Below are 23,920 nucleotides of genomic sequence, written 5' to 3' on the forward strand. Positions count from 1 at the left end.
AACAAAAAGGACTTTGGTCTAGATTCTGTGTTCTGTCCATGTGCACTTTCTGCTCTGTAAACTTTGTTCTGGGAGCATCTCTGGACTCTCCTAAAATGGGCCATCAAAGCAGATCCTAAACCTGGCAGCTCTGTAGAGACACACATGACTTTGTACATCCTGCAGTGTCAATACCTTGGGCAGGACTGCGTTCTCTTGCATCCAGCCATAGAACAAGACTAGATGCAGTCAGCTGCCTGGGTCCTGGCAGTTGTGTTATTTGTAACAGCCTGTTAATAACCCCCATTAATAAAAATGGGAAAAAAAGAGCTGGGAAACAATTTGTAAGAGTTGGAAAAATGCAGGCTGTGATATCCAGAAAGGAGAATTTTGCCATTAGCTGCCATACAAAGCTATGGAAGTTGGGTGAGGAATGACATCTCTGTGTCTCCTTTTATTTTTCTGATCTGAGGAGAGCTAAATAGAAACCAAGAAAACATTACTGTCAATAGCAACAGACCTCAAACTCAAGACATGTTTGTCCTGAAGTTTCTTGCCTATTTACAGCTCCCATCTTGATAGCTCAAAGTTTTCCTTCTATCCAACATGATATTCTCAGTAGTTTGCACAGGAAATGTCATCTAGATAAATTGTGTTGAGGGGGGGGCATGGCTTGTTTAAAAAAACAAAAAAAGCCCCACAGAAAAAGTAAGTATTACTGTTTTACTCCAAAATAAGAAGTCAGAGAATATTTTCATTGGATCCTATGCGCCTATTTTGGATCTCACTGTATTTTCACAAACTTATGACCAGAAATATGCATGAAACTCTGTAGGATTTCAAAATATGAGGAATGATGCACCATTTGGACATTGGGTTTATAATCTGCAGTTTTCTCATATCCATTTGTTGCTATGACACTGTGGCATCTGTGACATTGCTTCTCATGGAGCTGCTTTTCTTATTGGCAGCCTCAGTGGAGAAGCCAGAAGCTGAGAGGGTTGCCATGACTGAAGTGACACATCCACAGATAAACTGATCATTGACAGATTATCCAACAGCCATAGCTCGTCCAGTCCCTCCAAAATGGTGTTGAAAAATATTGGTTCAATAGTATTAGGAAATTAGCTTTAATTTTCTCCATTATTTAGCCTCCATGTAGTATCAGTTTAGCAGCATTAGGAGTATTACAAATGGAAGAGATTGCTGTCAGAATAGGAAGAGCAGACTTGCAATTCAACACAATAATGCATTTTCTAGGACCCATGTGCAGAATGATCTCAGATTTTGGTCCTATCCCATATCAAACAATTACAGTTGTATTCTACATGAAATTGTTTTTGTCTTTGTTAACTACAGAAGATAAATACATCATAGAAGGACTATGAACAATTAAGAGGCTGAAACTCATATTACTTAAGACTTTCTGTGGAGGTCTTTATTTTTTGCAGCATTTTACTTAATTACCTGACAGCAACCCAGGAAACAAAGCTGCTCTGCCTTCCATCTGTGGATGATGTAATATCATCCACATTAAAAACTGTGTGTTGTGGGACTTGTTCTGCCCATGTGTACCTTCAATATTAGATGTGGCCTGTGGATTGAATCGGATTCTTTCTGGATGTGCAGTGTTTGTAACATCTTTTCCACACCCTGTTTTATGTGGCTCACCATTACCATGTGACTGAAAGCAGAGCACCTTTCCTCTGCCAAGAAATTGCAAAATGGCAGAGATTTTTTTGCAGTGTGGGTTGGCTGATGGGAGCTGTATCATTGGTGTTGAACCCTCAACAACAAAAGCTTTTTCCTCCTGCTTGTAGGCAAGGAGATTGCTGTATTTCAAGCCAAAAAGTTATACACTTACATAAACTCCCTCATGCCAGCTGTGTAAACCAAACCTTGAGATCTGGACCTATGAACTCTCCCCTCACCACTACAATATCATTATTGGTAACTATTAGGTAAAATACAAAAGGATCCAGGGACCTGGATCTTCCAGGAGTGGGTTTTCTCTTGTGTTTGAGAAAGGCTTGAGTTGTAATGTCTAAAGTGCAGAAAAGATGAATACAGGAGCATGATCATCTTTACTCCAGGCTTGTCATCTGGGAGTAGAATTTTAAATTTTTACCCCCTAAGTTTTCACACTTCTCTGGTTACTACAAAATAGAACCTAAGGAAGGATATGGAGAGAACCTTCCAATCATATCAACAGCTCATTTTAGGCATTGGGGAAGAGGAGACAAGGAGGAATCACCTTAATTTGCAGCAGAGATTATTTAGGCAGGCACTGAAAAAGAGCTTTCAAAATGTTAGAACTGGAACAACTACTGAAGGTTTGAATGTTCTTTGTCAGGAAAATCTCACTCAACAAGCATTCCCTAGTGGATTGTTCAGGTGTGCTTGATCACACCTTTCTGTGAGGACCCAGACCAGCCCACTTGTGGTCTTTTCCAGGCCTCCTCTAGGATTCTAGAGACAGTTAAAACTACAGAGGGCTTTTCTTATTTTTTGCACAGCTGTGTTTGAATTCTTGCTTAGACAAAGACTTGATAATATCTGTGAGAATCATGTGCTGCATCCACCCTCTGTCTCCTGGGACATGAGTCACTCGTGGAGTGCATTTCATCCAAACTATTTCACCTTCTGCCCTGTGAAGTCATAGATGGCACAAAAAGATTCTATTCCCTTGTGACCAGTGGGAAAAATATCCAGTCATAGTTTACAGTGGTTATGCCAGTAAAACACACAATATTGTGTTTTCCCTTTCTGATGGGCAGAATGTTTATTTTTCTACCAGCTGCATTCACTTAGTGTGTTATTCATCTATTTGATTTTTCTATGTGTCCATTTAACAGTTTGCAGTAAGGACCATCCACTCTCTAAACAGCTTTTCTCCACACAGTTATGACTTAAGTGGGTCTATATTATTTGAATCTGATAGTATCACATAGTATAGCTGAATCTTGGAGTTGTACCACAGATGGAACAGATTCAGAAATTATTTGAAAGTCATACAGTCCTAATTATCTTACAATATCTACCTCTGAACCTAGGAAAGTTGAAAGGAAGACAATGAATACACATTCCAAAATAACTTTAACCAAAATGTCAAGTGTACCATGTGTCTAAAGGGACAGAAATTATCTTATGATGTTTTTCTTAAGTCTCTTATGTCAGAGTGCACTGGGGGCTAGAGTTTTAAGAGTTATTTGGGTTTTCAAAACCCAATACAGAGACAGACACTTCTGGATCCAGGGGAGATATTGAGTAGTTTAAAGTGGCTTGAATTCCATCTCTGATGTATGTGTGTAGATGTACCTGGATATTTGATTAGATTAAATCTCCCCATGATTGTTATTACAGTTCTCTACACAATACTTGCAGTTAAATCAAAAAGGTGTCATCAGTCATTTCCTCTGAATTTCATTGTCTGAGAGTGCATTCAAACACAAGTCCTCTTGTGCACATCTCAAGTCAAATGCAGATAAAAGACTGAACAGGGAAGGGACACTCCAAGTACTACAGAATAATTTTACTACAAGGTTTGGCTTTTTAAAATAAAAAAAAATTCTAACTTATTTTAAGATGCATGGGTAAAAGAGTGGGAGAGCAGAAGTTATTTTCACATCCTGAACGCTGCTGTCTATGTTGTGAAAGTAACAGAAGGTTGAAAGCCTAAAAGTGATGGCTGAAACCCTAAGTATGACAGAACTGCTCATGTCACACAGACTCAGAAAATCGGAGATCTGATGCTGAAATTCTGCTCAGGGCAGACTTTGTAGCAGCTTCTCTGGAAGATATTAGTTCAGTTCTGTGCAGGCATAGAAGTAGGAGATTTCACTCACTATATTTGGGGTTGGATCTCTGTTCCAATTACAAAGACCCCTTTCAATTTATAGGTTTCTTGAGGTCCATGGTTTTTTAGCAATTTATTTGAGTTTAAGAGTACCAGAGTTTTTAGAAGTTATTACACATTAAACAGTAGAAAGGAGTATAGGAAATATTTTCCCAGAGTGGTGTAGGTTTCACTAATGTGGATTGACTGTGCTGCCCTGTTTTTGGATAGGCTTAGGGAGGCTGGGACAGGATCACACATGAAATATACATTTAGGCTGAGGCAGCAGAAGCAAGTAGCAAGTCTAGTAAGCTGATAAATGTCTGGAACTCACCATGTTCTCCATGACTCCTGTCCTGTTGGCAAGCTCACATTCCTCTGCATGCCCATTGCAAAAGCAGCTGCCCCGGATGATCAGGTCATAAATAGCATAGTGGGCAAATCTTTGGGGTTTCTCTACCAATCCTGAGCCATGGCAGGGACATTCCTGTCTTTTTAACAAAAGCAGGCGGAGGTTGGTGAGCTTCAGGAGATCCTGAGCCTCAGGACTGTAAGGGTCTTCGATCTTGTTGGCCGGACTTAAGGCACGATAAATCACCTGAAAGAGACAAAGTTCACATCCCAGAGCTGACAACAGTGCTCTGCATACACAGCAAACACCCCAAGATGATCTTTAGGAAAAAGCAGAAAGCCCTCACATCTTGCAGTACAGGCAATATGTCAAGGACAAGAGAAATCTACTTCCTTGTGTTTCTGAGCCCAGTGACAATAGTGTCACTCAGAGAAATCCAAGGTTCATTGGCATAAATGCAGTGTTAATGTCATCCCAGTTTTTGGAAGCATTTTAGGAGCATGACTTTAGCATGAGTTCTGGAGTCAGGTAAACAAAGGCACTAAGGGCATCTGTGAAAGAAATGGAAACTGTGATCAGACTTTTTTCCTAGGTCACTTGAACTATGGTGGAAACACAGATTAGAATAGGACAAGTGAACACTGAGGGAGCCCTGTCTGTGCACAAAGCCAGGTGGTTTATTACTGAGAAGCAGCTACAGAGCAGTGAGTTCACAGGACACGAGGTGCTTGGTGCCTGCTGGCTCTGTGCAGGTTGTTACTCTTTTGTCACAGCATTTCTGCTGTTTGATAGTTCTCCAGAGCAGCAACAGCTGGGCTTTGAGCATCACAGTCCTAATTTGGTGTTTAACAGTGGCTGTTGTATTTTAGTTCTCCAGCATTCTACCCTTCTCTGTCTCTTGGGGTGTGCTTGTTTCTGTTGCTTTTGAGAGAGGTTGATAATGGAGGGCTGCACCACACTCCTGGCCAGAGAACTGTTAGCACCGTTTCCAGGCTTAGATGTGCTAACTCCAATTTGACAGTAGTTTTGTCCTCTGCTTGAGTTTTTCCATCATGACAGAGGGCATTTGTTCTTGGGATTCTTTGGCCCTTCTTTATAAGTGGTCACAGTCTCTGTCTGACTCACTCTGTCAGTATTAGCAGAGTGAAATCTTTGTTTCCATAGGGATTCCCTTTTTCTCTCTCTGTTTTGCTTTTTCTTTCTTCCTAGAGAACTGATCAGTTTAAATGTTTGGAGCATGTAAAATACTTTTGCTCCTTTTAGCTTGCAGAAGCCACAAAAGAGCTTGTGGAACATGCCTAGTAGATAGCTCAGTTCCATGTTGATGGCACATGGGGAGACAAATACCCTTAAATAACAGAATCAGCTTCCAGGCTTTGCACAGAACCAAGCAAAGGCAGTTGTACCTCTCCCACCTGTCCACAGTGTTTTCTATTTTATTACCTCTGTACTTTTTTTTCTTTTAATTCTCTTCTCTTATACTGTCAGCTGCTTCCAAATCTGCAAACAGCCTTGCTTGGTGAGATAGAGATGCCCATAGCTCCTTGTTGGATAGAGCTGTGGGCAGATTGCCCAGGCTGTGCAATGCAGGTGCCCACATTCCCCTGACCAATGAAGCCATGACAAAACAGCCCAGGCGTTTCCACCCTGATGTCTGCATTCCCCTGGTCAATGGAACCATAAGCAAATGGCTCATTCTGTTTTGTCCAGGTGCCCAGCATTCCCCTTACTGGGGGATTCACAGAACAAAGACCAAATCTGCATATCTGTCCAGTTCCCCTAATCCAGGATGGTCTGATCTTTTGGTGGAAACCATTATATGAACCCTGTCTCTTTGCCAGTCCCCTGTGGATCACACAGAGGTGGAGAGACTTCTCAGACTCCTGAGCACCTGTTGTGTGCAGACACACACATCTCCTTCCCCTGTGGTCAGCTAAACTAAGACCAAGGCAGGGAACTGGGTGGAAAAGTTCTGAAGAGCCTGCTGAGCTCTGAGATCTTGAAGAATGGTTAAAAGTCTCTGTGAAGCTGTTTAAATTGGCATAAACCAGAGGAATTGAGGGTAAAGCAGTCTATTTAGTCACTAGCTTTTATAAGCTCACATTTTTTAAAGTGTTCTCACACTTAGCATTCTTGTCTATGGTTTCTCTAATATACATGCTTAGTTAAAATGGTATCTCCTTTCAGATGGACCTCCAGAGGATACCCACCAGATAAGTGGCTTGAGAACACAAATGCTAGAGGTACTTCATAAAATAGACATCTGAGAGGTAATTGATAAAGCATTGGTTTCTGCAAGACCTGCTCTGCTCCTGCCAGTGACCTTCTTATACTGTGGCATACAGGAAAAGCCTTATAAAAGAAGGGCCTTGTTACCCTTGTACAGCCATGGCCCAGGCCTGCTGCTTAGGCTAGGCAGAAGGGAAATATGGGAGAGTGACTCAGCTGGAATAGGGGTAGGGAGATTTGGGAGATGTGAGAGCCCTGGGAGCCATGCTGCGTGACTGCCGCATGCCCACATCATGGTGCTTGGCTGGCTGGGGCTTGTTGTGCCTTAAAACTGTAAAACTGCTAAAAACTGTGTAAAACTGCTAAAAAACTGTGTAAAACTGCTACAACTGCTTAAAAAGGCCTGGTTTTTGCAATAAAGCCACTCTCCTTTGCACTGCCTGGGGACCCTGTGTCGCTTTGCTTCGTACATTATACAAGGCTGGGCAAGAGGCCTCGTGTCTGTGCCAGAGATCCCAGCTGTGAGCAGCTATGGGACTCCTCACAGGAGAGAGAGAGGAAGGGTGAGTGAGGTGAAGAAAAAGAGTTTTTACTGGGTCTGTCTGAAAAAATCAGCATATAATGGCTAAAATATTTATTTTTTTTCTCTCTGGCACTATACATCATTTTGATTGCAATAGTCTTGCACTGCACTATGATAGGTGTGAAGAAAATCCTGTGCACTACTAGAAACCTATTTTGTACATGGTATGACAAGTTTAAACAGATGGATTCATATTTTGGGGTCTCCAGTCAATTATCCATCCTCCCCATGCCATAATTGGCATTCTGAGAGCACTGAGGTCTTTAGGCAAAGAGCAGCTGTCAGGGGCTCTTCTCTCACCAAAGGGCCACTTGCTTTCACCAAGCTGTTTTGTTCCTTGTTTCTTTGCTTGACAGCTTAGAAAAAGGTTTGGTTTCCTGTGGCTTTATTGTTTTGCAAATATTTTCATTTCTGGCCTTGCCTCTCTGGAGAGGAGTTGCTTTGGCATTTTCCATATCCCATTAGAACACTGAACATCATTTGTGAGTAGAGACATTAATAGCTTGGAAGTCCCATAGGGATTGTGGCATCCTTTTAAGAAAAAACCAGTATTCCATTCCAGCTGAGGTACAAGAGTTTGTTTGTATGATTAATTCATGACACATTTCTGTCTGGGATAAGCTCACTGGTGAGACTGGATTTGCTTGTCCTTATTTCTCCCAAGGCAAGTCTTGTTAAGTGTTAAAGATCTGATTTGGGTGACATAACACTGCTGAGGTCTTCTGGGAGCTGCTTAAATGTTCTTCTAGGATTCAACCTCCAGGAAGGAATTAACCTTCCTTAACTTTGTAAAAATCAAAGACATTTTGATCAGCAGATATATAGTGCCAGTAGAAATAGGTTTAGGTGAGCTACAGTTAGCACAGAGGTAGCAGTTTTATTTCACAATTAAATCAGTTTAGCATTTATTTCACATATGCATAAAACTAGAAAATTGAATTTCTCTCTCTTCTGGATGTCCCATTCTCCTTGAAATATTGGTGGTTATAATCCTTGGGCACAGGCAATGGGATAATATAATCATCATCTCTTGCTTCACTTTTAATATTTGATCGAATGTTCTGTCTCAAATGAAAGTGCCAGTCAGAAAGTGGTTCCTTAACATATAGATTGCTGTACTGTCAAGAAAAAGATGTTTGTACCTGTAATTTCTCCTCATTAGTCTACTATATGTATTGATTCAAGTAATTTTAGATTGGGATAATTTTTTTTTAAAAGAACTGGTATCTCACCTTACATCCTAGGAATTATTTTTCCATAAATGCATAATTTAGCTAAAAACAAACAAATAAATAAATAAATAACCCAACAAAACCAACTCCCTAAACTTTTTTTTCTGTGTTATGAATGCATGACTATGTTTTAATTTAATGTGTTTGGGTTTATAGTTCCCTAAGGAAAAAGAGATAGTTCCCTAAATTAAAAGAGATTGGTGGTGGCTATATATATGGGTTGACAATTTTATATGATTTAGGGAAGAATTTTATTTCTTTAAAAAAGGAGAAGGTATTGCTTTGATGAAAATACAGAGTGGGGAATGCAACTCTTTGGTCACAGCCCCAGCACAATTGCTCACTACAGTGCTCAGCAAGTAACTAGGGCCTCATGCTGTTCTGGATTGATTTCAGTAGGAACTCAGTTTTATGTACTGTTTTCTTTCCATAAAAATGGGATATTGGTATTCAAGTAGTTTGTGCTACGGGGGGAATATTAATAAACTTGTATCTGGAAAATTTTAATAATTCCAGGCAAGAGATAAGAGTTTGGCCATCCCAACCATTGATGCATGAATGTATTAAAGATTAGATTATAAATGGATCTAAGTAATATTGAGCCTCCAAAGTCATGAGCTGTAGGAGGAGACATTCCACCTTTTCACTGTTATTTGTTCCTTTTGTTTCAGTTTACAAAGTTGGTAATCCTAAAGCCTATGAAGCAAATTCCTTCTATACAGGTAGACATTTGACTTCTGCCTTTTGCAGAAAGGCAGTAATATTATTATTTTTTCATTTCCCAGAGGTACTGTGTGAATTTTTAATTTTCCATTACATTCATGCAAAAGATATGAAGAGAGAAGAACAAAAAAGAAGTGTTTTTCTTTAATTAAGATGTAAGTTTTGAAAAGAGCTTCCCATGATGTTCACTGTAAAGTTATTTCTCATCCAATAAAATCTCTATCTGGTAGCAAGCTCTGTTCTTTTTTTTTTTGTGCTGTAATTGACTGCTCTGAAATCTCCCAGTTGTTTCCCTAAATATCAATGTGCAGCTGTCATGAAAGTAGCATAGGCACAGCTGCAGAAGAAAATCTGATGGTGACTGAGTCTGCTTAGGGACACCCTAGAAATCTTTCCATTGAGCTGGGTGGAAGTTGAAGGTGTGCAGCACCTCTGTAATTTAACCCTTGGTAGAAATCCACCCTAGGTCATGAGTTTCTCTAATAAGCAGGAGCTGGCACTGGAGCTGAATGCTGAGCAGGGCGTTCATGCTTATCTGCATATCTGCCATCGAGCGCATATTTGCCATTCTCATTCTCAAAACTCATTCAGCTGCGCCTCAGAAAGATGGTCCCTGTCCTCTCCTGACCTTCCTCAGAGCAAGGAAGTCTGGAAAATGCTGTAAGTGTGCAAAGCTAAAAGGCAGCCACTGTTAGGTGACTGGTTTTGCTGGATACAAGTTGGCTCTGCCTCACATTGTTTTATCAACAATCAAGAGATCATCTTCATTTCGGAGACAGTGTCTCAGATTTTTGATTTCTTGCCATAGGTTTTGCTTCTCCATTCCTGATGCACCTAATTCTGTTTTTTTAACCTGATCTTCGAGCCAGTATTAGTCAGAAGAGATATGGACACAACAAACGTTCCCCCTTGCAAACTCATAGCCTAAGGCCAAGGAATATGAATCATAAATGGAGGGCAGTGCCAATGCATGGCCTCCTGTAAAAGAAGATCCCTATGCAGAGCAAGAACTTGATATTACAAATCATCCTTAAGCTGTGTTCATCATGTTGCACACACTCAGGTTAATGAGGTGAGAAATGTCTGTGTGCTTGTATTGGGTCCATCAGAAGGAAGCTGCAATAAAAACTCTCATCCCTCCTAAATCCTCTTCATTAAGAGATTTTCATGTGAGTTGATTTTGTTCTTAAAGGAACAGTAAGCAATTGTCTCAGGATTTTTCCTACCCAGTGACATGTATCCTCTGTTTTATTTGATGGACTTCTATCTTGTGAAACAGTAGTCTTTTTTCTGATTTACTGTTTGGAGCACAGAGAAAAACTAACTCTTTTCCCAGAAGGTCTATTCTGACAACTCATGGAATGGTGTTTTTAAGTCAAGATCTGCTGCTTTTCTGTCCCTTCAGAGAACAAAGCTTAGAAACCAGTATGGAATATGGTAGCTTCTTAAAGAAATAATTGTGCTTCTGATTTTTAAAATTTCTTTGATCTGGGTAAACTCAGCTACCACCAAGACAGGGGCATCCTAAATTCATTCTGTGTTCTCCAACTCAGAAAGGATTGATGTGCCCTCAGTTTGCATTTGCTTTGAGGTTAATCCAGTAATCCAGCTGGCGTGGCATTTTAATATTAATATTTAGGCATGGCTGCTAATATGATTATGGCATAATTGAAGTCAGGCAAATCTAAGAGCAATGCAGACTTTTTCTGTAGGTTCAAGTTATCTGCAGATGTACATCCATGCAGAAAGGCAAGGGTTGTGGGGAGAAGCAGTACCCTCTATGAGACAGGTAATGTAGTTGGAACACAAAATCTAGATTATTTGACAGAAAACCCTTCAGCTTTCAGTCTGTGTATAGGGAATGGGAACATTTCCATGCTCCCACAAAATACAGTGTCCTTTTTCATTATGAGGGATGGTGCTTGCTCTGAAATGGCAAAGGGTGGCACAAGGAGTTCTGTGATGCAACAGCCTGACTGGGAACTGGACTGAGAGCAGGGAGACTCATTTCACTGTTTGCTGGATTGTCAGGGAAAGGTAAAACACCCCATCACCATCAGTGTCAACCCATGTCAACCAAGCTGTGATCTCATGGGAGAGCATCCATTTCTTGTAAGTGAAGCCAATTATATCTCTAGGTCTTGGCTGAAATCTTACACATGAACAGACTTGGCTAAATGTATAATCTCACTGTGACAATGATGTAGGGACAACTGCAGAACAAATATTTAAGTGCTCTTTTGCCTGGAGTTTGAAAATTACAACAATAAATTGCTAAATTTCATAGCATTTTAGGCAACTTTTTTTTTTCACACTTGAAACATGGATTAAAAAAAAAAACAAAAAAACCCCGAACAATGGCTGCAACTCCACTAAGGTTTTATAAAGAAAGGTGAGAAGAAAAAATAAGTTCATATCTGCTGCCTTGTATGTTCAGAAAATGCAGAAGCAATGCTAAAAAACCCCCACTGCTGTGTCTTTCTGGGTGATTTATAATGTTCCAAACGTTTCTGAAATGGTTCATTACAAACCAGGTCAGGGTAGGACACTTGGTGCCCTCCTCAAGCTCACTTGCCAGGGATGGGATTGCTGGGCTGGTCTCAGTCAGTTCAAATTCCCTTCAGAGACAAATCCTTGAGCCCCTTAATTCTTCCTCCAGGGAGGCAGGGCCTGGCAGTGCTGTCAGCTTGTTTACACTGCTGCTGTTAACTGCTTCATCTCAACTTGCCTCTGCATTCTGTCTGCTCTGCAGCTCAAGTTAAACAAAAAGCTGAACAGACAGCCCTAGTCCTACCAGTCAGGCACTTACCTACACTAGTGACTAATCCCTCCTGGAACCCTTTCTAGATGGAAGTTGGAATAACCCAGCTGGAAGTTGGAATAACCTGAGCATCATGCAACTTTCAGAGGCCAGTCCTGGTGACTGTTGGATAATTCACTGAAGTGCAAGACTTTGAATCGATTCAAACAGTAGTCTTTGAATCCCAGCCATTGGGAATTCATCCTTGTGATGTGCTGAGCAGGTTTCTTTCCAGTGACCCCTCTGCCATATGAGATCAGAACTCTAAGAAGTCACTGAAGCCTCAGTGGTGATCTCTTGAATTATTGATGTTGCCATTTAATGAGGGGTGTGGGTGTGTGTGTGCACAGGGAATACTTTGTTTATCAAAAGGATTGGCATGAATACAGTAAAAGAGAAGCTTGAGAAATGACAGTGGAAAATGTAGGTCCTTGGAGCAGGATCCATACATGCCACACAGAGCCTTGTCCCTGGCCTGGTTTGGTGCTTGGGTGCCAGTGGTGCCACAGCTACTGCTCAGGAGGTCCCTGTGGATGGAGAAAGGCAGCAGAGCTTCAGTGTCAGTGCAGAGGAAAAGACCTTCCACAGGGCTGACTCTGGCTTCTCTCTGAACGTCCTGGTGGCTTTTGAAGCAGACAGAACTGTACCCATCACAACCTGCCCTGGCCTGGCATTCACCAAGGGGAGTGTGTTTGGGAGAGTGATTAAATGTCTTTTAGCTACAGAGGGTCCACTCATCTTTGACAAAAGGCACTGCTGGGGACTTCTGTCCCTAAAGAGGTCACCACAGGATACAAAACGGAGAATGAACAGGTCTTCTGTGCAAGGCACACTTAACATGTTGCCATAGAAACCAGTTCCTTAATTCAGGCATAGACAATCCTTCCAGCCCCCAGTGAATTCCAGTAATGGGTTTATTATATCACACTTCATTGGTGTCATCTGTCACACAGACACTCACATAAATGAACCAGCCTTTGATTCAGAACTCCCTTCCACTAGCTAGACCCAGTAGGGGAAGGGTCTCCTTCTGGGCCTGGTGGCGATGAGCAGGTCAGTGTTCCACCCCACTTTGCATGCTAATGTCTTCCTTTCATGCAAACATCACATTCAGTGGAGGAGAACATTTGTTTTCATTTCCTGATATTCCAGTTTATTAAAAACGTGCTCTTAATCTCTCAGATCCTCGAGTGCACGTGCTGTCAGGGTGCAGGTTCAAACATTTCAGTCCCTTTTCCCCCCACATGATTTGAACTGCAACTCACATTGATGCCTGATGCAATGCTGTGTTAATTTCTCCTTTTGTTTAGGCCAAAGTTTTGATTTATGTTAGCTGACCTGGAGGCTCATTCTAAGCTCCATGACTATATAGTACAGTGTTTTCAAGTTAGAAGAACAGATGGATGGACAAGTGGGTAAAAAAGGTCTCAACTGATTTATAAGACTCCATGCCAGTATTCCCTGTAGATGGACTTACAGATGATGAACAGACCTTGAAAATGTGGTCTTGGTTTTAGTTCATGAGCTAATGATGAGGATCCTAGGATTTCAGACAGGTAGATTCTCTCTGCTAGAGTACTCTGGATCTGAACAGGAGTAAGGGATTCAACAAATGGTTGAGTAAAAGAAACTGGAAAAGATGAATTAGAGAGTAATTGTCTTGCATTGCTATAGGAGGTGTTCCCCAATGCCTTCTGTCTCAGTGTATCTTATATGAGATGGAGTGGAGATGTGTGACCCTGTCAGAGGTGAAAAATAAGGGGCAATCTACCAGAGACAAGGGATATGCTTTAACTTCTGTTCTGCTGTGACATTGTCATGTCACTCATCCGAATGTCTTTTGCTCCATCCTAGTCTCCTACAATTTTCTATTCTGTCAAAGTTTTTACATTGCTTTTAGGAAGAAACTCTTTCAGTGGCCTTGGTGGCCAGAAGGTGCTAAATGAGATGCATCTCAGTTTACAAATGTGTGTAGGTTACTGCAGCTCTAGCACCTTCTACTTTCATGCCTGCATTCTCAGTTCTGGAAGCCAGTTGACTTGAAATCTTGTTTCATGATCTGTCCCAGCGCAGGTTTAATTTTTTTTTAATTCCTTTTTTGCCCTGTTAAAAAAGGAATTTGTGTCTGTTCTCAGAATGAATAGGACCCTAGAATAACCTGAGTTTCATGTGGTGAAAATGACTTCAAACCCCTCAGTAAAGAAAACTGACATTTATGTCAGAGCATTAATTAGCACTTAAGTTGGAACAGTTCTGATCATTTCAGACGTGCTGTCAGCTTGTGATGTGAGCCCCTCAGCAATCCAAGGCTTAGCCAGAATCAGTAACTGGGTAGGTCAGAGTGGAGGTGAAAAAGAAGCAGAGAACACTGAAGAAAATCCTGGTGGGGATTCAGTCAGCTGCCTTCAAAGTTACTTGAGTCAGTGCTTGAGGAGATGCCCTGGTGACATTTGTGACATCTTCAAAACAAGGTGTAAAATTGCAGTTCTGAGGTGTGTGGGCAAAGCTCCCCTGAGACCAGCAGTAACAGTGGCAGTGTCACCCAGGCAAACCAGATCAGGTATCACTGCAAATAGCTACACTCTGCCTTCCTTCATTTCAGCTCACAAAAGGATCTGCTGTGTCATACTGCTGACCTGAAAACTTGGTGCTTCTGCACCCTTGCCATGGGGACACTTCCTGGATTGATTAAGAGGTCTCTGTAAAGTCTGTCCAGAGCTTGACAACCCTTTTTGGTTACTGCGCTGTGGAACAGTATTTGTCTTGTCCTCTGTGAAGTTGCCACACACATTCCTGCTTGCAGCTTTAAAGCTTCAGCACTTCTGCCATGGAGGAAGTGACCTCTGCACTGATTCAATTCATCTTCATGAAAGAATTTGGGATCTGCAAGGGTAACCTGTGAGTTTAGGACTGTTCTTGTTATTACTATTGTTTCCTGACATCTCCTACCATGCCATAGATTGATTAAGCACACACATGCTCATTTCAGTGTAGCTGCCACCCAAACTGACAGAATCACTGTGACACTTGTAATCACAGAGGCTTGCATTGGATGAATGTTTTATTATTTGATTTTCTGCCCTCCACTTCTCAGATTTGTTGTAGCAGCAGCACATGGTCTTAATGATATTCCCCAAGGTTAAGTAAGCACAAAAGCCAACCTAGTGCAGGGCATACTCTACTTGAGAGGGAAGGGTTATTTTGTGTTTAAGGTCTAGGCATTTCCCTTAGACCCTGTATTCTGTCTCTCACTTAACTGGAATTGTCCTCTCTTACAAAACCCTTCACCTTCCTGTGCTGCTCTTTTCTCATCTGTGAAATGGCAGCAGAACCCTTGTGTGTGTGCTGAAGATCATTAGCTGGGTTTTGCAAAGTACTTCCAGATTTCTGATTGGAAGGCACACAAGAATGGAAAAATATATTACTTGCTGAGGTTCTTGACGTGGCAAATTGTAACCTCCCTACAGAAGACATTTGGATGCATTTGACTTGGACATGAAATGAATAATGATAACTGACCAGCACAATGACTGCTCCAGATGATCTGTTCCAGGTTTCTAATATGCAGAGATGCTTCTTAGCCTGTTACATGCAGATGAATTCCATCTCTCCCTACTGCTGTGCCCCTGCTCAGGTATAGTACCTTGGTTTCTTCTCATGTGCATTTTGAAGTGCACTGCTGAAACACAGGGTTTTCTGAAGCCTATCTGGACAATTCACCTCACACCTAAATTTAATTTGCAGATAAGTCTGAATCTGCTGACCACTTCCAGACATCAAAACCAAAAGAATTGTGACTTCTCTGAGGAATAGAGAAGGAAGTGAAAGGACATGAAAAGATTCAAGCCTCTGTTGTAATTATTGGAATATCTTATAATCTTGTTTTGTGACTTTGTCTTCTCTGTAAAATGATACCAATGATGTTTATGGTCTTTCCCATCTGAACTGTTTCAAGATTGATGAATGAAAAGGCTCTAATCAGGAGTTAATGTTCTTGTAAGAGGAACTTATCAGAACAACTGTACATTTATTTAAGAAACGCTCTTTTGTGTATGCTTAAAAACAAATCAGAGTATTGATACCAAGGGAGGGCTTTTCCCACCATTGAATAGAGAATCCTGGCTGCTCACTCCCACCTCTGCTTCCAAGCAGTTTCCTTTCTGTAGCCTATGGCTTGGTACAATCAGCCATAGTCACCACCAGACAGGAAAGTGAAAGCAAGAAAACATTGAACTTGGAGGAATGATGTATTTAAGTCAGCCAATCATCTAAGACTTTTTATATAGAGAAGAAAAAGAAGCATCATGCAGTTCATGTCATCCTAAAGTGACAATGGTTTGGATAAATCAGACTCTACAGATGTGTGTTTCCCTACACCTACTTTGCTAGAATTTTAGTTCAGTTTTGGGCATCTGCAGTGTATAATCAGGCAATGTTCATATTATCCTGTGAGGTCTCATAAAAGAAATTTGCTAAAATATTTCTATCATTGATGTATATATAATTTCTCCTCTTCTTCCCCTTTATTTGCTTAGCAGAAAGCCTTTAGGGATGGGATACCTTTCTTAATCTATATGCACAGTGTCTCTTTGAGATACACTCTCTGGGTTTCTGGCAGTCTTGAGCTGTTTGACATTAAATTTAGTGCAAACCTCAATTATTGCTTACCTCCCCTCTGGTGCAGGGCACTGCATCTGAATACCTGGAAGTGCACATGGAGCCTTCCTCAATGAGATCATCCTGGAGCCCAAAAGTAGCTGTACAGTTGACAGAGAAATACTTGTAGGGCCTCCAAGTCTGCCCATAATCCTGGGATCTTTCCAACACCATCGCAGCTGGGCGAGGTGACTTGAACACAGCAATGACGTGGGTCAGGTAGAATTCTGTTTCAAAGTCCAGTCTGATTTCTTCTCTGTGCACCCCTTGGGCAGACTGCCACCAGGAGATGGGGTTTGCAAAGAAATCATCAGTCATGTCAGCAGGGAGGTGGGAGTTGTCGGGCTGGTTGATGTTGCATTTGGTGCAGCGGGGCTGCCCACAGCCAGGGGAGAGGTGGTGGAGGAGGTTCTGCTCTGGGTAGAAGCAGTAGAGCTCTGTGCTGTTCTGGCCACACGTGGTGCTGGTCACTGGGGTCCTTCCTGTGGCCAGGTTTCCCACGGGAGGGTTGCAGGCACGGCCGCTGCAGCGGAAGGCTCGTGGCCTCATGGGATCTGAAGGACAGGGAAAAGAAACACAAGCAGAATTTCTCAGGTAGTTCTCACTGTGTAACCCAGGTGACAACACAAATGATTGGAGTCCTCATCTGGGGTCTGACATTTAAGGGGACACCTTTGAAGGAGAGCTGCTTCATCTTTTCACACAAAGTTTGGGGATAGTGTCTCAATAAATCTAGTCCTTGTGTTTGGTGCCTAACTCAGAAACTGATCTTTAGAAAAACTCATGCTTATGGGGCTTAACTCTGATTTCTGTTGAAAATGCAGTTGTGTCAGTCTATTGAATTTTATGGTTAACCAGAGAAATCTTGTGGTTTTCACTTTTACTCTAGTAAAACTCCATATTGAAGGAGTGAATCTATTCAATGCCTTTAATCAGAGAACAAAGTCAAACTGGACAGGACACTGTCAATACATTAAGAAAAGATTATTCCTGCCTGACATGTTACAGACACCAATTACACATATGAACACATAAAGAAAGCCTGTATTTCTATAGCTGGGTGTTGAGTTTCTACTGCTTCTAATAAGATCAGGTGGAGTTATTAATTTGTAGCAAAGCTGAAAATCAAGTGTCTCTTGTTTAAGTACCTTCATGTGAAGGTAGGTGATTACATTCTATTTGCCAAGTTGGCAAATACTGACAAAGTTTTGGTATCTTCAATGTATATATTTTCTTATCTCTACATTAAGAAATGGTAGGGATAGCTACAAAGTCTTAATGTTGTTTAAAAATCAGTAGTGTCTTGTGAACTGGAATTAAAGGTCATTCCAAAACTTATTACTGAACTGGAGAAATCTTCATTTCTAATGACATATAATGCTCTCTTTGCAACTTAACACTCTAGAAGGAGTTAAGGACTGACCTTGCAAGGTCATAAATCTAATCCAAGAGGTCACAAGTCAGATGATTTGATTTAGGTCCTGCAGGAAATGACCCTTCCAATGATACGTAGGATGGCTGTAAACCCTGGGTAATCTAGGAGCAGTTCAAAGGTCAGCTATAAGTTCAACTTTCTAGGTCAAATTTTAAATTCCCTACTCCATTTGTATTCAGCTTTTCCTTACCTAAAATTAGTTTAAATATCATGTTAGGTCAAAGAAAGGGTTCTCCAAGTCAGCCTTATGAAAGTATTCAGATTGTAAATGTTGTTGAATGAGATGGACATTCCTCTTCCAAAAGGAAAGTTTAAATTGAAAAAATGCATTCAGCTTGTGTGGTTTTGCTTTGGAGTTGATTCTGTCCTTAGTTCCTCAGTGACATCTCTGCACAGGCCAGGAAAGAAAGCTCAGACTGTTTTAGAAAACTCCTCATGCATTTTGCATTTGCATTAACTATTTGCAGGATGCCAAACAGTTATGGCATGTCCACTGAATCCCTTTGACCAATGGTTTGTGCCATTTTAGCTTGCATACAGTGTAAGGTAGTCTAAAACTTTAGATAGCAAGGAAGGGGATCATCCACAAATGATCTTGTCTGCTCTTAGAAACAGGTGGAAGCCACCTTCTAGGTAATTTGAAGTGTGCTGGCTGGCAATGATTTTTTAGTATCACAGTGCTGTCAGCTCCAGGAGCCTGGCAGAGCTCAGAGGGCAGCAGTGCCTGGATTACAAGAGCACCTAAGAGTCCTCAGACCAAAGGAATGGAAGTGCCTGTCCCTCCCCAGTCCCACCACCACTCCCTGTGCCAGCACTGACATGAGGAGCTCCAGATCCATCTGGAGCGGAAGGAAGATGGGGATTTTTGCCTCTGTTGGTTCTGTTTTGTGCTCCCCACCTTCAGCTGAGCAGGTGATTCTCAGCACCACCAGAAGTAAGCAAAGATATAATGAGCTGCAGGTGCACACCTCAAGAATGTCTTTGCAGGTAGCATTTAGGTTAATGTCCAAACTGCTTGGTAGAAACTGCTGGAAATAAGGAAGGCAATTTTTGTATTGAAAGTAGATTCAGTATTAACTGATTTTGCCCAGGGCTGCACAAAGGTGTCATCTTCGCCTCCAGAGAATTTTAGTGGGACTGGTCTCACAACTGGGCTTTGAGCAAGCATTAGTTCTGACCTAGAGTCAGGTTACTCAGTTTTGATTAAGAATGGATCCATGTTACAAATGTTATTGGATTATGGATGATTATGTATAAATATACCATGTAATTAAAAGAAAGTCCATCTCTATTGATGGATGACACCACTAAAGCTTTCATAGAAGAAATGGGATGCTGGAGTTCTAAATTAAGGAAGTTGCATAAGGGGGAGCTTTGCAGACAAGAATGTAAGGAAGCATAAAAGGAAACGTTGTCTAAAGGGAATGGCTGCTTTTTGTATTTCCCATAAATGGACTATTAGCTTTGTATTGAATTTTTAGCTGGTTTTTTCTGAGCCTTGAAAAGAAAGAAGGGTGTATTTTCTCCTGAACAGCAGTCACAAGAAGGTTTATCTGCTCTGCCTGCTAATGCAGCAACATCAATAAACAGTTCCTGTCTGAACTGCTGTGTCATTAGGAAAATTGGAGAAGAACAAAGTGCAAATTAGCAGAAGGGAGTTTGAGAGAAGGAGAGAGATTGGAAAACAAAATCTGCAGTCGATTAAAAGCTTTGTATTTAAAGAAATCAATTGGCAGAACATTGTTTGGCCACAAGGATAGTGCAGCCTGTCCATCACTCACTGGTTCTGTGGAAACAACATGAAATGTTGAGCCTGGACAGCAAGGGGAGACTGCTGCAGGAGAGAATCAGCAGCCAGGCAAACACACAACTTACCCCAACTGCCAGGAGGACTCACTGAATAATTCAGAGAGAATTAAACAGTTTGATTACGTATGGGCACTGCATGTTGTTATGAGGTTGATTAGCTTTTACTCCATGGAGGGTGGCTTGGCTCCATCAATGGAATGATTAATTTATTTGTTTGTTTTCTGGTCCCTCAGAGCTGTGCCACAAAGTGCAGGTCAATGGCACATGCCCAGCACGTGCAACAATGGTGTTATCTGATGATTAGGGAATCATCCAGTTCAGGGGAGGTCATACCATTGATATTCCTGGGACACCATTTCAAACAGAGACCTCTTACTTCACAGCCTTGTAAGGCAGTAAAACATTGCAGACATTAACTAAAAACATGTTCAATTATTTTTTCTTCATTTCTTTTTCACCCTCCATTGGATACAACAGAAGAAGGGTCATATTGCAGCTCATCCAAAACCTGCTGATATGTCTGGAAAGATGCCTAATATTTTCTGAGTGATTTGAATTAGAATTTTTTTATTTCTTTTCCATATGCAGATTTATGATTTTGTGTGTTCAAGTCTCCTGCAGTGAGTGAGGACAGTAAATGTCACATATCTCAGAAAGAGCAAAACCTTTGGGCATCTTCTGCCGTGTGTTTAATGGAGCAATTTCAACATGTATGTCCAACCTGGATTTCACTTGTTATATATCTGTTAAACTTTTTTTCTTAATAACCAAGACCTTATAAACGTTATTCTACATCTAACCACCCTGGGGACTTAAGTTGCTCAAGTTTTTCTTAGTCAGACCTAGAATTTTGCCCTTTAACACTGTTTCCAACAGCTGTTCAACTCTTGGTTTGTCTGGGGCCAACATGCAGTAAGTTTGGCAGGTCTTCATCCCCTTAGGAGAAGTCTGGTGTATTTCTGCACTAAAATAGTTCTGATAACTGGAGCTAATGAGCCTGCTGTCAAAATACCTCTGAGGTGAAGTTCAGGATGTGCTGTGAAACCAAGCTGCCTCCATGACTTGAAGCATGGAGAGAAGACTAAATCCCAGGCTGGGGCCAGGGCAGTCTGCCTGTCCCCATCCTTCCTGGAGCTCCAGCACCCGCAGCTTCACTGGCAGAGGAGCTGAATAATCTCAAACAGATGAAACCAAACCCTGCTAATCACCAGGTCCTGCAGGTGCTTTTAAGCTTGATGGTGGAAGTGGCCATTTTTGGCCACATCCCACCTTCTTTTACAAGGCTCCCACTGGGATCAGAGCTGGCCCAGGTGCTGCTCCCCAGGGCACTGCTCACATGGGGAGGTCTGGGGCTGAAGCAAGAGCCCAAGCTGTTGTCAGCTCCACTAAGTGTCCCTTATGCAGGAATTTCAGATCACTGCAGAGTTGATTTGAGGGGAGTAATGCCCTCCACCTACATGAGACAAGGGGAAGGATTGTCCAAGTGTCACATCCTATGGTACAAACCCAACTGACAGCTCCAGCCTAATAAGCAATGTGTTTGGTTTTTTGTTTGGGTGTTTTTCCCCCATTATGTGTAAAGTTCTAAGGAGTCAATCTTGGCAACCCAGACTGTCTTTTCTGCCCAGAGGCAGCAGAAGGTAAACATTGGATTCCCCACAAATATTATGTGCCTTGTACTCCCCATAGGGTAATGAAATATGCCAAAAACATACTTCTCTGTATATGTCTCAGCTCTAAATAAAGAATCAAGAATTTACAGGCAACCCTTGTGCTTTCACAGGCTGATAGCTTGTGCAACCTTTCAGTCAAACACCAAACACTTATTTAAAAGGATGTTGAATCCTTAGCAGCATCACCTTCAGTATCCAATTATTTTGCTGCTATCCACCATGACCTGCACTATTATTTTGAGTGAGTTTATCTCCAAACATAATGCACTCCCTTCCTGCAAATTCACTTTCCCAGACAGCTGGGAGATGTGTTTGCTTGAAGATTCATTCTCTCTTAGTGAGTTGGATTCAGAACAGATTTAGGCTAGTCTGTAACAGGCTGCCTTCTGCAACAGTGTCAGCAGCTTCACAAGAGATCTCTGCAGCCTTTCTGTGCTGCATGTCACCATATGTATCCTGGGGGGAGCCTGCATCCTAGCCTGGGGAGCCAGGCAATGCCCAGGATGAGGCACTAAGAGAATTAAGGCACAGGTACTCCCTCCCCTCATTCCTGTCACACTGTGACAGCCCCTTCCCCAAATGAGTTACTGGGTCATACAACAGGTACATCCAGGAGCTGTTCAATTTTTAAGAAAATAAATCTCACTGTTATGGAGATTTGCTGTCTGTTATCAGAGGGGTTCTGGCTAGGGAATCATCTGAGCTGAATCCACTGGAACTGGCAGGATAGCTGAGCCCTTTCAAATCACTGCATGAGGAGTGTTGTTCCTGCCCCAATACTCTGAGCACACATGTGAAATTTAAACCATTGAAGTGCTTTTCTGTACAGGAAGAGAGATTCCAAGACAGTATCTCAATGGAAAAGTTACCAAGGATGAAGTTTTTTCATCAATAATTGTTTTTATTTTTTTCTGACTTGATTCCTGTAATTAATCCTTTTTGAACCTAAAGATATATTAAACCACAACAGAAAGGACAAAAATCCAATGCTTTGCCTCCTTTCCTTTAAGGAGTTTGTCTTCCTCATAATCCAGGTATTTTTAGAACCCTATGTAAATACCATTAGAGCTGTATCATTCCTATATATGTTTATTTGTACACCCACATGTGTACACACAACTAATCAGTTTATCTTTCTGTTTTAATCTATTTTTCTCTAATGCAAATTTAATCCTGTACTCTGCACGTGAACTATTCAGTTAAGATTTCCTAAACAGTGTCTCTGATTTTTAATTATGCAATATTAAGTTAACAGAGAATAATTCAGATTCCTACACTGATGCTTTCCAAGGATGTTGTCATTTCACTCTTGTCCTGCCTAGGAAGGCAGTGTTTCATCCTCAAAACAAACATCCAGCAAATCTCACTCCACCTATCTCTTTCTTTCTCTCTTACTTTTCTTTTGTTTTCAAAAATGACACACTGCTTTTTTTTAAGGGTGTATGAACCTGTACATCCTATGATAAGTCTTTGGAAGGACACTGAACTATAAAGCTGGGTATTAGAAGGAATAAGAAGCATTTGTATATATTGACTAACACAGATTCCTTGTAAAAATCAATTTAAAATAAAGATGTTGACACAATTTATTTTTCACAAACAGATCCGATTTCTATCCCCTTTCCCCTTGCTTAATTTAGGATAAATTGTTTCAGAATGGCAATATTGATTTATTTTACTTACCTGCTTCCCCATGTCCAGAAATAAAATATTCCAAGAACACAATCAGCATGATGCCTTTATGCTGCATGGCTGTCAGTAAAATATTTGTCCTCAGTGAAGCAAAAAAAGACCTGCAGTAATCTACAGGTTTGGTGCTTGCATGGCTTTTCTGTGTTTTCTTTCTTTCTGCTCACCTTCCTCTCAGTGCAGGGTCAAAGCTGCTGTCTCATTCTTCTTGCTCTCGTTTGGGTCCAGAGGTGGTTTGGTTTTATTTCAGGGCTCAGATGCCTTCTGGGTGTCACCCATACATTGCTTCCAATAAATAAATAAATAAATAGCGAGGTGTTTCAGCGCCTTTACCCCTCTCCACGCAGCGGGCAGGGGACGCTCACATCTCTGACGCAGCCCCTCGGATGCACCATCGGGGGCTGGTGCGAGGCGGGGAGCTCTGCTCGCTGCGGTCCTTGGCGCTCCTTCGGATGCTATTTCGAAACTTTCATTTCTGCTCCTCGCTTTTGGTGCAGCTTCGGCTCGGCTGTGCCCGGCTTGGCCCTGGCAGCCCTGCCCAGCCCCTCGCACGTCCCGCAGGCTGCTGCTGCCCGGGGCGGCGAGGGGGTGCGGGCAGCCCGAACCCTGCTTTGTTAGGAGCTGCCCCCGGTGCCTTCTCTGCCTTTGCTCCCTGCAGCGCGGGGTCCTAAGAAGAAGAGTTGGCTTTGGTCCCTGAGAGATGATGAGAAGCAAGTGCTTTCTTGGCTCTTCTCTCTTTTTATTTTGGTTTGTTTTATTTTGTTTTATTTCCCTCCTCCCTCCGCTGTCACGGAAGCCGCTTCTCCCCCACCTCCAAGGGATTTGCTTCACGCAGCGAGCGCCAGGGGAGTGGAAAACAAACGCAGGGGCAGCTCCGCGGGGCCGGTGCCCGGGCAGTGCCCGCTGAGCGCTGCTGGAGCTGCCC

General features: G+C 41.9%; 1 protein-coding gene across 2 annotated transcripts in view; it reads right to left on the reverse strand.

The window, feature by feature from the left end:
* The window catches only part of LOC103817037 (netrin-4-like), a 42,215-nt gene extending 18,509 nt beyond the window's left edge, over positions 1-23,706 (reverse strand). Inside the window, exons 1-3 of one of the 2 annotated variants that reach the window (XM_030228195.2) lie at positions 23,163-23,706; positions 16,402-16,943; positions 4,149-4,412 (exon numbers count right to left, since the gene is read on the reverse strand). In XM_030228195.2, the coding sequence (XP_030084055.2) occupies positions 4,149-4,412; positions 16,402-16,938 (801 nt within the window). In that variant the 5' untranslated portion in view covers positions 16,939-16,943; positions 23,163-23,706. Of the gene's footprint in view, positions 1-4,148; positions 4,413-16,401; positions 16,944-22,989 lie in introns of both variants that reach the window. The other variant, XM_009091112.4, reaches the window with a different exon arrangement.
* Positions 23,707-23,920: the final 214 nt, after the last annotated feature.

Source organism: Serinus canaria, chromosome 12 (genome assembly GCF_022539315.1).
Source record: "Serinus canaria isolate serCan28SL12 chromosome 12, serCan2020, whole genome shotgun sequence".
NCBI lineage: Eukaryota > Metazoa > Chordata > Aves > Passeriformes > Fringillidae > Serinus > Serinus canaria.